General features: G+C 48.0%; 1 protein-coding gene across 17 annotated transcripts in view; it reads right to left on the bottom strand.

Annotated features, from left to right (window-relative positions):
- Window positions 1–7303: 7303 nt before the first annotated feature.
- LIN28A (lin-28 homolog A) overlaps window positions 7304–16927 on the bottom strand; it is a 41407-nt gene continuing 31783 nt past the window's right edge. For 9 of the 17 annotated variants that reach the window (XM_039511646.1, XM_039511647.1, XM_039511645.1 and 6 more), the window contains 2 exons: window positions 9918–10102; window positions 7306–7535 (listed from right to left, as the gene is read on the bottom strand). In XM_039511646.1, the coding sequence (XP_039367580.1) occupies window positions 7322–7535; window positions 9918–10102 (399 nt within the window). In that variant the 3' untranslated portion in view covers window positions 7306–7321. Of the gene's footprint in view, window positions 7536–9917; window positions 10103–15982; window positions 16306–16927 lie in introns of those variants that run through there. The other 8 variants (XM_039511637.1, XM_039511634.1, XM_039511633.1 and 5 more) reach the window with 3 other exon arrangements.

Raw genomic sequence — 16927 nt, forward strand, 5'->3', positions numbered from 1 at the left:
TGGGGGCTAGCGACAAGAGAAGGGTTTAGTAGCAATATTTTGGACAGGCTGGGAGAGAAGGGAGGGGGTAACAGAAAGGGTACAACCCGTTGGGGTTTTATGAGATGGTTTTGCATGGGGGGAGCAAGCAATGGTGGGTACAAGCCTAAGATGTTTGCTGCTAGAAGGTACGGACTGGGAAACGAGGTGTTGTGTGTGGGAGACTGCTGCTTCCAGTGGAACAGGGAAGAGCACCTCCTCTGCACAGCAGGTCCTGACAGATGAGCTTTCCTTACACAGAGGGGCTCAAAAGGAGCGCTGCTTGGCTCCCCAGAGGAACTCCCTGCTGTGCTCCATGGGGCAACAAACTGAAGTCCTCTACCTATGCATGCTACTGGTTGATGTGCTTCTATATGAAGTTTGATGGAGTTGGACCTGAGTTTCCCTCCGTACACAGGGGTATCCTCTTCCGGTTTGCAAGTAGCAAAGGTTACTAGCTTCTGTTTTCTCTTCCCTGGGAGGTTTATATTTGCAGGCACACTTGCTCACCTTATGAAAACAGTATGAGCCTTTGCTTTTTAATAGCTGCTGCCACCAAGCCCTCTCAATCTTTTTGCACAGTACAGAACCGTGGGATGTTTACAGTGGAAGATGACCTCTACGTGATTAGACTGTGTACCATTAAGGCTGGGGGCCAGGGCAAAAAATATGTATTTAAAAAAGGGGAAAATTTGCAAACAGATTAGGTTCCCCACATTAAATAGCAATTGAGAATAGTCTAAGATAGCAAACAGTTAAAAAGGGCCCTGTGTACTGAAATTAAGAATCTTGCTTAGTTTGCAGCAGACCAGGTTGAAAACGGTCCCTACCCAACTAAGGCACCAATGTTGCAATCAAAATTATGGCTACAAATAGTCAAACTCTGATGGAATCTGTGGGCAGATTGCTGCACCCACATGCAGCCCCATTGACTTCTGGATTGGGTCCTTACCAACTATAAGAAAAGGGGTAGTGTTCTGAGAACATTATAAAGGGAAAATCTTTTTTCATGGACTATTTCCCTCCTAGCTGCTCCAAGCATTTAATCTGCAAACCACTGGGGGTGGTGTGTGTGTGTCTATGGATGGTAATGAGACCACTGTTATACCACCTTTCATCCAAAAACACTTCACACAGCCTCCGATTAGTGCATTAAAATGCAGCCACCTCTGGGGTGGAGGGCAGCAGACAGCACTGAGACCAGGAACTTATTCTTACCAAACCTACCAGGCATGGCAGATAGGCCCTTGAATATTTTTTAAAACTCTGATAGGAAAGAGACATAATTTAAAGTTCTGTGCTTCATAATGGAAAGAGAAAGGCTGAGTTGATGCTGTTAGAACTCAAACCTGTGAGTAAAGAGTCTACTTTGGGCCCGATGGCTGTCTACATTACATGCAACCAGCAAAGGAGGATCACATCCTGATGCAAGTGGAATTAAAATGAGAATTAAAAGCCTTTGTACTTTCTCAATGTAACTGCATATCATACTGTTATTTAAAAGATTTAGATACAAAGTTCAGTGGGTGGTAAAATTAATTGGAAAATAATTAAAATGATTTAAGACCAAACCAAAATCTCTCAATGCTGGGAAGTATTCAGATTTGGAGTCAGTCAATTTGTGGATGGGAGTGATGTTTAGAGCTTGTGCAAGAAGGATGATTAGTGGACAGGGCAGACCTGGGTTCAGTTCCTGGCTCACATTTTCTGGGCTGCTTTGGGAGTCACTTAATCTACTGTGCCCTTCCGTTTCTTATCTGTAAAATGGGCTAACGTTTCCTTCCTTCAGAGGGCATTGGGAGGATAAGAGCAATTAGGCTTTGTCTACACTAGCACTTTTGTCGGCTAAATTTTTGTTGGTCAGGGGCGTGGGAAAAAAAAACAAAACACGCTCGACCGACACAAGTTTTGCTGACAAAAGTGCCAGTGTGAGCAGCACTATGTTGGTGGGAGATGCTCTCCCGCTGGTATGGAGTGGTTTCATGGGAGACGCAGCTCCTGCAGACATAGCCTTAGTGCTCAAATATCACAGTGATGAGGGCCAAGTAATTAAGTCACTGTGGAACAGAACCAAGAATTCCTGAGTCCCAGGCCTCTGCTTCTGGACTCTTGGAGCCAGTTATCATGCAGGTAGTGTCTGTAGCTTTGGGAACATGCTTCTCAACATGACAGACCTCTGGTAATGAAAGGAAAAGCACCAGCCACCATTACCCATATTCTTTATTTTGCAGAAAAGAATCAAACATTTTGCATGATTGGTACAAAAATGAAAAGGAGGAAAAAAAACGCAGTGAGAATTTTTGATCCCACTGCAGACATTTCAGCAGGAAATCTGCTCTCCAGAAAGCACAGTCCCGCAGTTCAGACAACCCCCAAAATCGTACACATTCACCCTCTTACTCCCTCCCTCCCACCCCTTCCCGCTTCATAAAAATTCAAGAGTTTGACACAAACAAGCTTTGGTTGCTAGCAGTAAACATGGAGTTACATTCTTCCGTCTGACAGTAGACAATCTTGTAGCCACTTTACTCCCAAGTTTTTGCACCAGGGGAGAATCATCCCTCCAGGGATATTTTATCCTCCTAACATTCAAATGCTCCTATATTTTTGGATAGGACTAATACTTAGAGCTTCCATAAGAAGGATGATTAGTGAACAAGGCAGACCTGGGTTAAGTTCCTAGCTCAGAGAGAGCCTGGCAGAGTCTACCTGCTGTCCCATAATGCATAGCGTCCACTGCCTGCAAACCGTGCACGAGCAGAGGAGGTGATGACAGTAAGTGTCTTGCAGCAATTTATCTGCAAGATCATCAAGGAATGGAAAAAGCCACCGCAAAGATCTTCAGTCTGCAGATGGAGGTACATAGAGTACTGTAGTGTACGTGGCAAAGGATACTGCAAACCATAGAAAAAAGATGGCAAGATGCAATTAAATACTGAAAAATTCCATCTTCTCTAGCGTGGCTTCCTCTTACAAATCAATCACTGTTTTCTTGGGAGGCAATTTGCTCTATTGACAGCAGAAAACCTGAGGGCTTTATGATTCACTTTCTCACCAGAGCCCAGGGTGGGGCTGGTGACCCAAGTCACCTCCCTGCACAGGCAGAGCATACAGAGAGGATCCCATCTCCCTGGTCCAAAAACCCATCAGATGCTTTGGCTATTTTTTTTTTTAAGTTTGTAAACAATAATCAAGGAGAATATTGAAAGAAAGTGGAGAGATTTACATAGATATTTACACATACTAGACATCTAGCAAATCACCAAACGGATTACTTGGAAAAGTTCTACACAATTCTTCAAGACAGATACAAAACTAGAAGGGGCAGCATTTACCCACTGGCACACCTAAGGTGCCAAAGGATGGTCAACAGTTCCCTCTGTGGGTGGCACAGAGGTACTGAAACCCAGGGTTAGAGGCACACAACCCAATGCATTCTATTGCATTTACCCCGTTCAGACAGAGAAGTTATCCTGAGGTAGATTTGTATAGATCCCATAGCTATTTAAAAACCAAACTTCCTTTTTTTTTCCCCCTCAAAAGGGCCATCACCACTTCATCACACTCACTACTGCAGCAGGGCAGAAAGCCAGCATGAGCGCATCCCTCCACCCAGCAAGCCGAGCTACAGGCAACATCGGAGACTGTGGAATCTCATCTGGGCGGCTCTCGTGTGTACCAGGGTTATAACAGCGTGTCTTAAGGAGCCTCATGAGGCTAACTGTTCATTATCACAATAAATATCTGACTTGCTAAAGGCAGGCAAGTACATTTTCTGACCAGGCAAGTCACTTTTCACAACGATTTAGCAGGGCAGTGTGTTACAGACACAATGCTTCCTAGCCCCCCCCTTTTTCATTTGGGCCATGATTCATCTCCCACAGAAGGGAAGTTTTGCCATCAACTTAAATTGGAGCTGGATCTGCTCTGAGAGGTGAGCATTTCACTCCAACTGTTTTAAGCGCTCCTGCTTTCCAAATTCATATCCCAGCGGCAGAGGGAAGCCTTGGAAGGGGAAGCTCTTAAGGAGTGCCTCTGATTCCCCCTAATCTCCACCTGGTGCCTGTTTGGAAGATTAGAGATCTCTCTTTCTCGACATTTCCTGCCCTGATCTAAATCTATTCTATTACTACCTAAAACTTATAGTGGAAACTGCACACACATTCTGAAACATACCACCGTGTCAGCATTATCCTGTACCGGGGAGGGGCGGTATGGCCAGGCCCTGTGGCTGAGTGCAACAGCTCCTGGCTTGAGGACAGGACTCCATAGTCCCACCCAGCAATTGTTGGCTAGCATTTGAGGAAAGCAGAGAGGGGAGAAGCAGGGGGCCAGGCAAAAGAAAAGGGGAGCAATTGTACCTGAATCTGCTACAAATTTGGATGATAGGGCTGGCTTTGGGAACTCTTGCAGCATACATTACGTGCCCAGCTCCCTTCGCATCCCTCAAGGAGGTGCTGGAGTCAAAGCACATTAGCACTAGGTAGCGATGGTTGGACCAGAAGGGCTTCCTCTTATGGAGAGTTACTATTGTAACATTTATTCTGATTACACTGCATGTTTCCTAGAAATGCAAACAGTCCAGGTGGGGGTAAGAAGGCGAGAATCTCACAGCCAACATTTCACAGCCATGCAGAGAAAAAGGAGTTTTTAAAGAAGGTATTTATGTTATAGCTCGTTTAGGACCTTAATATATGCACTGAAAGGCTCTTGCTCTCTCAGAGAGAGGAATAACCAGGTGCAAGGGCAGCAGGCTTCCTTATGCCTCCAATCACTCCCAGGGCTGGAGTGACATCCAATCATTCATTGCGCCCCATTTCTGATGTGAAGTCGGGCACTGAGCTAGGTCACTGGGGATCTATACAGGAGCAAGTCACCAGCAGAACAATGAGTGATGGTAGTCATCAAAAATTGGATTGGGGCAAAAACTAGGGAGACAGGAATGTTTCCAGCCAGTGAGCGGAATTGAGAATGGACAGGAATGGGGAGAGGAGATGGGAACATGGCCAGGCTGGGAGGGAATTTGGAGTTCGGTACCAAAATACAGATACAGGCGGCTGTACCCTCCTCTGCAACATTGACTGACTTCTCTTTAACCACCTGCGGACACCAAGTCCCAAATTCCATGTAAATACAATGAGAGGGAGAAGAGAATCTATTAAAAATACAGTTTTAAAAATAATCAGTCCACCTGACGAACATCCAGTGAGGTAGACCTACAGTTTAAAATACAAACTTTGTTCTATCTTTGTGCTGTTAAAAAACAAAAAAACAAAATTCCACTCCGTCCAGCACTGGAGCTGCAGAGGCTGTTCATCCCTGAGATTGCTCAAATACCTGAGAATAAGTTGCAGTAGTTCTGTCCTCTCTCTCTCGCTCTTTAAGATTAAAATATACAAAAATACAAAAAAACAATATTTATATTTAAAAAAAAAAACAGACGACAAACAAACCCAAAGATACGTCATACGCGCACGTCCTAGTGCAGGTTTCACATCACGTCGGCTTCAGCACGGATGGGGTGGGGGGGCCTTGCATTGAAAGGGCAGCTGTCCACGGGAACAAATAAATAAAGGCAGAATAGAGGGGTGGGGGAAGGCAAAGTGGGGAGAGAAGGCAGCAGCTTTTAACTGACAGAAGGTCACCCTGTTCCTACAGGAAAGGAAAGGACCGAGCCTGCAGCCCTTATGCTCTAAAAAGGGCATTACAGATGCATATGGACTGGAGGATTGGGCCCTAATAAAGGGAGGAACAGAAGCAAATTGTATACAATATAGGTCTGATTCAAAGTCTATTGAAGTCAATGGGAAGACTCACATTTTTTCACTGTGCTCTAGATCGGCCTCTGTAGGCACAGGGCAACATTAAATATATTCCACTGTAGGCGCTTTCCCCTGTAACGGCTTTAAAAACAGTGGGGGGTGGGAGGGGAGGAAGGAAATATGGCTTCTTCCTCTGTCAGACCCTGCATTGCAGCCCAGGTCAATGAGGACCCACCATGATCGATTCCAAGACACGTGTTTCCGTGCCTCCTGCCACTGAGGCAATGCCGCCGCTCGCGTGCCAGCCTGCACGCTGACAGACAGCGAGTGGCAGACCAGGACAGCAGATTCTGGCAGGGCTGGAAGACCACCTCCCCCAAATTTTGCATCTGCCCCATTTGTTACAGTTTTGCTGTCGCCGTGGTTTCCTTCCAACTAGGCCACGAGTTGCTTTGATCTGTCTCTTGCTAATATAGCCAGACATTTAAAAAAAAAATCAGCATTACATTACAATGGCTCAAGAAACCCCCGAGTCTAGTTAAATGCTAGGAGCCGAGGACCGAGCTCACTGACATCATTTTAGAAGGCCCAGGATTGGCCTCTAGAAAAAGGCCTTTTCATGCTAACTCCTACCATCAACTCCTTCCCCTCCCCCACAAACTGGGAGAGGAGAGGGATATAGATGAAGTCAGGGTGGCTCTGAAACGAAGGGCCTTCAGAGGGAAGCAGGTCCCAGCAAGGCTACAAACCCCTCAGTCCAGCCTGGAAAACCTTAAATAAATGAAGAGGCTCTTCCCAATTATTTCAGGGCCAGCTAACACGTCGTTCAAGAGAGGTGTGCTGTTCCACCATTCCTCTGCAGGGAGTGTGCTGTTCCACCATTCCCCTGCGGGTCTCAAAAACCCGGACAGTGGATATTCCTGGGCAAGCAGCAGTCCTGGGCAAGATCCATTTGGCTTGCCTGTGTCTAGCAAGAACAGATTGCTCACTATTTTCTAGCTTGCCATTGAGAACCGGTCTCTGTTCTCCTGCTAGGATGGAGGCACCAGTCCTGCTCCACCCAAAATGACCCCAGGGGTTCACAAACACTACTGGGAAAGTTTGTTTAAAAACATAAAAATCACCGAACACAGGGAAAGAAACTAGAGCGGCACGTGGCTTTCGGTTGGAGGAAGTGGTTAGGTACAGGGTTACGGGGCTGCTCCTTCTCCCACTTTTGGAGCTGGGCATCTGGACAGAGGGGTAACCGGGTTCTTCCCACTCAAAGTGTGTGTGTGGGGGGGATGAGATCTGTGCTGGGAGTTTGTAACCAACATACAACCATCCCAGTCCCTCTGTCCAGATACCAGCGCCATAGCCTGGCAGGTTGTATCCTACAGTTTGAGCTGCCACCCTCCCTCCCATCCCTTCTTTACACCAACCCCCCTACATCATGACGGCAGAGCCTGCTCGCTGCTCCCCCTTTGCTGACCGATCCCTTGCTGAAGCCTTTTGATCCTGATGGAAATCTCCCCCCCGCCCCGCCCCCCAATCCCCCACCATCATTCTCTGGTTTCAGGAAGAAGGGACGAGCTGTGCATTTCTTCTTCCTCCCGGAAGTAGGCGGGCTTTCCCTGAGAGCTGGGCGATTGCTGTGCTTTGATGGGGCAGTTGGCAACCATGTGGGTGATGCTCTGGCAGAAGTGGCATTTCTTTGGCTGCGGCGGCAGCTTGCATTCTTTGGCATGATGGTCCAGCCCACCACAGTTGTAGCATCTAGGAAGAGGAAGGGGAGAGACGGAGATCCGGGGAGAGAAATCAGTGTGTCAGGGTATGGTCATTCCAACTGCCAGTGCTGCTTAAAGCTTTCCCAGTTGCCTCACCTTGTTATGCCCTGAGCATGAGCTGCAGCCCATGGGACCCCCACAGGTGGGGAGAACCAGGTGGTTTCCCAGCCCTGACTGGTGTCCCCATGACTGCAGTAATCAATGTATGGAGATGTTGTGGTCATCAGACTGGGACAGAACTCACATTCTCCTGCTCCACAAGTGGAGGAAAATCTCTATAGAGTCTGTGAGAGACAGCTGACTAGTCCTGATTCCATCCAGGAGAGAGAGAGACAGAGAGTGAGTGAGTGAGTGTGTGTGTGTGTGTGTTCCAAGTGATTGCCTGCCTGCAGAAAATGGCTAAGTCGGGGGGGGGGGGACCAGGGGTGCACTTTGGGGGATTGCCCCCCCCTCCCCAAGCAGAGGTGGGGCATGGGGGCACAGTGTTACGTGCTGCTGGGCCCCCCCATTTCTACAAGTGCTCACTGAAGCTGAACATCGCCTCCTGGGTCCTAGTGCCAGTCGTTCTCCCCTTCTGTGAGCTGGGAGCCTTCCTGTTTTCTGTGTAAAGGGGTGTGGGGGAAATGAGGGAAGGGGAGGTGAGGGAGGGGGGAGAGGCAATGCGGAAGGAAGGGGGTATATAGGAGTGAGGGGACAGGGATGGAGAAGAAAAGAGGATGAGGAACAGCAGGGGGAAGCGGGAGCCTGGCATGTGGAGTCCCCTTGGCAGCAGCTGGGGCTCCCCCGTTAAGCAGGCCCATCGAACCCTCACCCTGACAAGCCCAACCCCCCTACATCTGGACCCCTCCAATGAGCCCCGTAAACCCAGACCCCCATCCCACTGATCCCCAAGCAGCTGCATCTAGACCCCCACCCTATCAATCCCACTCCCCCAGAACCCAGAGCCCCCCCACACCCAGACCCCTCCTGCCAATAGGGTCCACTGAAATCTTAAAAAGATACTAATCAAATTCTGCCAAGCCTACTTTCAGTGTATTTTTCTGGCTTTTGTCCATATTTTTATTTTAAGTCCTGCATCTCTATGATCAAATTACCGAAGCCAAGAAAAAAAAATCAAAAACAAAACAAAAACAAAAAAAGGCCCCAAATGGATTTAAATCCCCTTGCAGAAGCCACTCATCAGAAATGGATGGCTGCAAACGGGCTGGGCTTGTCACAGCCTGTGAAATAGACTTCAAAATACCACCAGGGGGCAGCACTTCCAAGCAGCCCCGCTGATGCCAGCCTAGGCTGTAAGGGAAGTCCCTGAGGAACCCCCTTGCAAACTCAGGGTGGGAGGGGAACCTCGCCTCTGGGCTGCAAAGCTGCTGTGGGAGACTTTGCCATTTCCTGAGCGGTCACGGATCTCACAACGCTGGGCTTTTAGGAGAGAAAATTACCCTTTCCCTCCCCCAATTTGCTGTGTGGCTACAGCTCCATCCTGAACACACGCAAACAGAAAGGGAGCATTGGTCCATGCCATTCAGCCCTGGGTGTTTTTGACCTCTGGCCTTTCACTTCTGGTTTTCTGCCCTCTCCCCAGAAATCTGCATCTGACACTCATTAAAAGCTGAAGGAAGCGTCTTTCAGGGGAAGGCCGCTGCCCCTCCTACCCCCAGGAGCCCTGTGGCAGGAACCCTCCTGTTCCCAGTGGCGCTGTGATATTCAGCCTCATGCCTTCCCAGCTGTGTCCCAAAGGCCCAGCAGCCAGATGGGGTCTCCCCAGCTCAGCTCCTTTTTCATCAGCCCCTTTAATATCAGTAACCCCCAGCTCCACTAACAGTTCTGTGTCTGTCCTGCAGAGCTCCCCGCAGAGTCACAGACAACACACATATGAGGTGTCTGTCCACTGGGGCCTTGTGTAGAAGCTACACCGGTGGTCTCTGCTGGTTGCCACCAGTATAGAACCGGGGTTACCTTGGTGACCTCCTCAGAAGCAGAGTGGCAACGACCTGCCCTTCTCCGACAGGGAAATTTCCTTGCAGAAGTGGATGCCTTTGGGTCTTGGATAAACTCCAGAATCTTAGCCCGGGCCCCAAAGGAGGCAGAAGATTCTGGTGCATGTTTGGAAATGAAGAGGTGCCAAGTGACCAAACACAGAACAAGCGTTTCAGAGGAAGGAATGATACAAACAGAGGGGTGGGTGGACGGCAGATGGGTGGGGAGGGTGTTACCACATCAGAACTTAGTCCACAAACCAGTCTTGACTATGTGTCTCCTACCACTCTGCCCTCTGCCATGAAGCTCTCCTCCATATGGCTCAGGTCAGGTGCTAGGCTGATCACAAAGCCCTTGTCTGATCACTGTGCATCCCTTGCCCTGCTGCCCTTACCTGTCTCCTTTCGATCTGCGTTTCTGGAGGTTCTTCCCCTTTGGCCTCCTCTCGCTCCCAATGCAGAACACGCCCCCTGGGCCAGTCACTCGGATGGACTCCAAGCCTTTGGATGACTTCTTGAAGGTGAACTCGACGGCCTCGCCTTCTTTCAGGCTGCGGAATCCCTCCATGTGGAGCTTGCTCTAGGAGGCCAGAGAAGGGAAAAAAGGGTTAGACATTGTGAGAAGACCCAGTTTCCTGTGGCACGGCGAGAAAAGAACCACATTCCCCAGGTTGCAGTCCCATTGGAACAAGGGCGTTCTCTTTCCACCGTGGAGCTTGACAAAGGATGGACAGACACAAGGATGCCCGAGTGCTTACTTCCCCAGAGACACTTCTGGAAGATACGCTGACCCGAAAGGGTTGCTTCATAGACCAGTGGCTCTCAACCTTTCCAGACTAGTGTACCCCTTTCAGAGTCTGATTTGTCTGGTGTACCCCCAAGTTTCATCTCAATTAAAAAATTACTTGCTTACAAAGTCAGACATAAAAATACAAACCTGTCACAGCACATTACTGAAAAAAAAATCACTGACTCTCATTTTTACCATATAATCATAAAATAAATCGATTAGAATATTAATATTGTACTTACATTTCAGTGTATAGTACATAGAGCACTATAAAGAAGTCATTGTCTGTATGAAAGTTTAGCTTGTACTGACATCGCTAGTGCTTTTTATGTAGCCTGTTGTAAAACTAGGCAAAGATCTAGATGAGTTGATGTACCCCCTGGTTCAGAACCAGGGCTGTCAAGCGATTAAAAAAAATTAATCACGATTAATCGCGCTGTTAAACAATAATAGATTACCATTTATTTAAAGATTTGTGGATGTTTTCTACATTTCAAATATATTCATTTCAATTACAACACAGAATGCAAAGTGTACAATGCTGGCTTTATATTTATTTTTGATTGCAAATATTTGCTCTGTAAAAAACAAAAGAAATAGCATTTTTCAATTCACCTCATACAAGTACTGTAGTGCAATCTCTATCGTGAAAGTTGACTTTGGAAATGTAGAATTATATAAAAAAAACACCCTGCATTCAAAAACAAAACAATGTAAAACTTTAGGGCCTACAAGTCCAATTAGTCCTACTTCTTGTTTAGCCAATCACTGAGACAAACATTCTACATTTGCAGGAGATAACGCTGCCTGCTTCTTGTTCATGTCACCCAAAAGTGAGAACAGGCATTTGCATGGCACTGTTGTAGCCAGCATTGCAAGACATTTACATGCCAGATACGCTAAAGGTCATATGTGCATGGGCAGCGGGTATAATAGGCCCGCAGCCGCCGGACCTCTGGTTGCAGGGTTTGGGAAGGCGTGGGCAGAAGGGGCACAGCTGGGGATTAACCTCCGCAGAGTGGGGCTCCACCCGCCACCCATGCATATGTCCCTTGATGCTTCAACCATCACCACAGAGGACATGCATCCATGCTGATGACTGGTTCTGCTCGATAACGATCCAAACCAGTGTGGACCGACACATATTCATTTTCATCATCAGAGTCAGATGCCACCAGCAGAAGGTTGATTTTCTTTTTTGGTGGTTTGAGTTATTTAGTTTCCGCATCGGAGTGTTGCTCTTTTAAGACTTCTGAAAGCTCCACACCTCGTCCCTCTCAGGTTTTGGAGGGCACTTTAGAGTCTTAAATCTTGGGTTGAGTGCTGTAGCTATCTTTAGAAATTTCACATGGGTATCTTCTTTGCATTTTGTCAGATTTGCAGTGAAAGTGTTCTTAAAATGAACATGTGCTGGGTCATCATCTGAGACTGCTATAACATGAAATATATGGCAGAATGCAGGTAAAACAGAGCAGGGGACATACAATTCTCCCCCGAGGAGTTCAGTCACTAATTTAATTAACTAATGCTTCCATGCTGATAATACTTGTTAAAAAAAAAATGCATGTCCTCAGGAACAATGGCCGAAGCATGAAGAGGCATACGACTCTTTAGCGCATCTGGCATGTAAATATCTTGTGACACCAGCTACAACAGTACCATGCGAATGCCTATTCTCACTTTCAGGTGACATTGTAAATAAGAAGCAGGCGGTGGTATCTCCCGTAAATGTAAACAAACTTGTTTCTCTTAGCGAGTGGCTGAACAAGAAGTAGGACTGAGTGGACTTGTAGGCTCTAAAGTTTTACATTGTTTTGTTTTTGAATGCAGTTATGTAACCAAACAAACAACATTTGTAAGTAGCACTTATGAAAGATTGCACTACAGTACTTGTATGAGGTGAATTGAAAAATACTCTTGTTTATCATTTTTTACAGTGCAAATATTTGTAATAAAAATAAAGTGATCATTGTACACTTTGTATTTGGTGTTGCAACTGAAATTGATATATTTGAAAATGTAGAAAAAAAAGCCAGAAATATTTAATAAATTTCAATTGTTATTCTATTGTTTAACAGGGCGATTAATCACAATTAATTTTTGAGATAATTGCCTGAGTTAATGGCAATTAATCGACAGCTCTGTTAAGAACCACTGTCATAGACAACTAAGAACACACAGTTCATCAGATGGTGAGTATTCACCCATGAAAGTTTATGCTCCAATATGTCTGTTAGTCTATAAGGTGCCACAGGACTGTATCGCTTTTTACAGATCCAGACTAACAGGAGACCCCTCTGATACTTAAGAACATAGTGTATTGGATGGCTCCCCCTGCTGGCAGTCTCAACAGAGCAGGGAGGAGTCAATAGGTCACGTAGACCGAACAGCTTTTACCCCCAGAGAAGGTCCCTTTAGGATCCGAACTGAGACGCAGACGTCGTGACGGGAGACTGGCACTGCCCAGCCTACACCTGTTCTTGGGTTTTAGTTTCCACAGCTCTCTGTTTAATAACCTGGAGCCTTTGATGAATGCAGATACACACAGAGCCACAGAGGAGATCCACACCAAAGCCAAGACGAGAGCGGAATTCAGATAGATTTGTTGCCAATACTAGACAATCGTGCCATGAAAGTGATTATAGAGCCCTTCCCCCAGACCCTTGCTTGATTTCACCTGCTGCTCTCCATTTGGGGAATTAAGTTTGCAATGCTGCAAGCTTCCCAGGGCCCCAGATGTCAGCTAGAATCATGGGTTTCCAGCAGTTTGCAGGATCAGACCCTCCGTTGTAAAACAGAGTCCTGCGCTGAACTGCCCGATTGCAGGTTTCGAAGGGGTGCACTTGCTATGTTTCCATGAGCAGTTTCTCAGTGGAACGGATCAATAAAAGGAAACTTTCCCTGAGGCCGTGTGTGGCGACAGGCAGCCACAGTTTTCCAGTATGGCATGACAGGGATGATGCAAAAGGAATTTTATTTATGAATTCAGCTTCTCCCAGTTCTGTGATCCTTTTCATCCAAGTGTTTTACAGAAAGATGCTCCACTGGAGTGAGATTGCTGGCCAGGAGCACAGCTGAACCCAAATTATACATGTCATTTTCACCACAGTTCTGTAGTCAGTGAAACAAGTAGCCCACAATAAATATACAACTGTTCGGGTGAGGATGGTCTATGCTAGTTGATAATCTCTGCTATCAGTCAGACAAGCCTGGTTTCATTGTCAGCTCAGTGAAACCAAATTCAAGAATCTGATAAGAGACTTAATTTCAACTGTTTGCGTAATGGTGAAGAAAAACATTAATGGTATGAAAATAGTTCATCCTACTAGGTTTCATCCATTCTAGGAAAGCAAGATCATGAGTTCTAGTGGTAGGAATTCAGGCATTTGTACTGCTTTGACTACTATAATATCTGCCCCCCTTGGACAAGACTGACACCCTCAGCCATACGCCACCACTCCCAGCTGGTCCATGCCAGAGGGGCCACCAGATGACGCGAGGCTATTGATACCAGTCTGTATGGGCCCAGGAGATATTTACCGGCTCATATGTTAATGTCTGCTTTTGGGGAGGGGTGAGTGAAGAGTTAATTTGCAATTTGTTTGGTGTGTGTGTGTGTGTGGGGGGGGTTAAAATAACCTTCCCAGCATTTTAGCAACTCCACCTATCCTGCAACAGCCCTGTGGCTGGCAATCCCCAGGCCCCGCTCAGGCAGTTCCCCTCTCCCTCCAGCAGCCTTGCTCTCAGCTCCCTGCCCATCTGGTCCTCACGCTGCTCTTTGCGATCAGGATTTAAATGAATGGAGCATTCCCACCATTCATGTGTTACTCAGTAACCCAGGTCATGTGATCTCCCACAGCCTATTCTTTGGGGATTGTAGGAAAATGCCCCACATTTAGACTTACACACACCCTAAGGGGAGAGAATTCACATCTTTTCCTCTCCTCACAGGCAAACACCGCACCCTCCCAGCCATCGCCCACTCTCTCTGCACATGATGGCAAGGACCTGAATATGGGAAAAAAATACTAAACTCAGGAAGAAGAGAGATGTTTTTAAGATAGATCTTTACTGCTATTCAGGTCAGGATGAGGGTGTTTGGGGGTTGGGGGGCAATGGGAAAGGGAAGGGGGTGGGTTGGACAAAACTGGAGGAAGGACCCTCCAAGTTCAAAGGAAAATTTACTCTTTTCCTCTGGGCTTTTTATCTCCACAACCCCAGCTCTGCCACTCCTTCCACAAGGGTTTTTCCCCATCTTGCCTCCTCTCCAGACCCCCCTGCCACTGCACCATTCCGGGGCTGACTCTGGGAAACCCTCATGGCAATAAACAAGGCCCTATACATGAACAGAGCCATCCTCATGGCCACAGAAACAGGCTTTAGGAGGGGAAGAGAACCACTTGTGGCCTCAGGCTGGCTCGCCAGGACAGGAACTCACAGCAGCCTGTGTGTTGGGGCAAGGGGTTTGACAAGTGGACGAGGTCCCCTTTAAATGGAACAAAGATTTCTCGCCAGATCCAATTCATGGCATCACCATCTTAAAGGGGTGATCCAAGCAGCAGGGACCAGAGCTGCAAGCCGCTCGGGTCACTTGTTACTCCAGGAAGGGGCGCACACCGTTTGCTGATCCCAGTCAGCCTCTGTGTACTTAATGCTTAGCTGGAAAAGGAAATTAACGTCCCTCCCTGGTGGCACTGAGTGAACCCTGCGTCAGCTTTCCCTGCAGCGTAAAGAAGCTTCCAAGCTGCACTCGTACAGACCCAGAGTCCACAGTAAAATTCCCTCCCACGAACTTGGAACACTTTTTATATTGGGGAGCTGCACCCCCCCTTACCCCTGTCCACACCCCCAGCCAGCCCGTAGAGCTGGGACTGAAAGCAGGGCCATGGCTTGGGGGGAGGGGGAGGGAATGTGGACAGGGATAAGGGGGCTGAGGCTGGAGCCACAGCTGGGGTGGGCATGGGGCTGGTGGCTGGGACCGGAGCCCACAGCTGGGATCCCACATGGGGGGCCGGCAGCTGGAGCCCCATGTAAAACCTGGGGGTGCTGCAGCACCCCCCGCAACCCTCGTTCCCATGCTTACGCGCCCAGCTCCTTCTGAGCGTACTGCTCACTGAGCCTGGCTCGGAAGATGTGTGACCCTCACCTCATGGTGTCAGGATCTGGAGCGAGCTCCCGCTCTCACATTCCCTCCCTATGCTGCCAGCTCCAGGCTGCCGAGGAAGAGGAGTGCAGGCTGCCATGGGAAGATTGGGCCTTGCCTTCATGGCAGGGCTCAAAGCAGCTCATTTAAGCCTGACAGGATTTCATTTTCCCCCTGCCAGGCAACCCCCCGCCCCTTCTTAAAATGCCTCCTCACAAGGCACTGCCTTTCCCTTTGGATGAATAGGGAGCAGCTCCTCAGAGCACAGACCCAAACAAGATGATGAATCAGCAAGACTTCGCTTCAGGGCATTCTTAGGGCCAAGAAGGTGCCTAGCGAGTAACCCGCCAGTCCCAACAATCATTCCTGCCCCCGCCTGTGCAGTGGGCCTCTCACAGAGAATCACCTCCACAAGGTTAAAGATCATTCTAGATTCCACCTCCTTCTTTGTGAGAGTTGGGATGTTCCCCCCAGACTCTAATTAGGGCAATTGCATCCTGCCTTCCTAAATTCCCCTTGAAGCATCATTGAGGAAATGATGCCCTTCACTTCCTGCCCCAAAATGCTCGAGAAGTGGATGCGTTTCAGTAATAGGCGAAGGGAACCTTTGCCTATCAGGACCCTTTGAGATGAAAGCTGATGCAAATGCAAGATCTTTATCATTAGATGTTTATATGAATAGGAGCAGCAGCTGTGTTTACACTCGCAAAGACGAAAATCCTCAGGACTCTGAATCTTCATGCTTCCTGGCAGAAACTGATCAACAGCTGGAGTCAGGAAGGAACTTCATGACACAGCGAGTTGCATTGTTTATTTGTGAGAGTTGCCCTGTTCTTTGGATGCCTTCCACCTGAAGGCATCAAAGTCAATCATAATTATCAATTTTGGCATCATAGCACCCTTTGGAGCTGGGTTTTATCCCTTTACAGGTGGGAAAACTGAGGCAGAGAGGCAAAGTAACTTGCACATGGCTACACAGCAAGGACTGGCAGAGCTGGGAACCCAGGTCTCCCCACAACTTGCTGCATTGCAGATCCTTCAGCTAGACCTTTAGAAAACCAGCTGCTCTGTCTCCATCGCTCTTCTTGTAATGAGGGCTTGCCTCTGTGTCCTTGGGCACAATGGCTCTCCTCTGCCTTGTTGCGCTGGGCACTGCCCTCCGCGTCCCAGAGACGGCTGCATTTCACCAGCACCGCGTGGGCGCAGAACGAGGAGGAAGAGCCACCCAAAACACGACATAGCCCTGTTTATTTTCCAGGAGAGCTACAGATAAACCCCCAACAAAAGGCAAAGGAAACCCCCTCTCCCTGGGGAGGGGACAGAAACAACAGGGCAGGCGGGCACGGACTCACCCTCTCCACCCCCTCCCCGCTTGGGCCTTTTGAAGTGAGCTGCTGAGAGGCTGGTGGTCCTCAGAGCATCCTCCCCTCCCCCCTTCCCAAAACACACACATTGTTCAAATTCCTCTGTTA

The sequence above is a fragment of the Mauremys reevesii genome, linkage group 23 (genome assembly GCF_016161935.1).
Source record: "Mauremys reevesii isolate NIE-2019 linkage group 23, ASM1616193v1, whole genome shotgun sequence".
Taxonomy (NCBI): domain Eukaryota; kingdom Metazoa; phylum Chordata; order Testudines; family Geoemydidae; genus Mauremys; species Mauremys reevesii.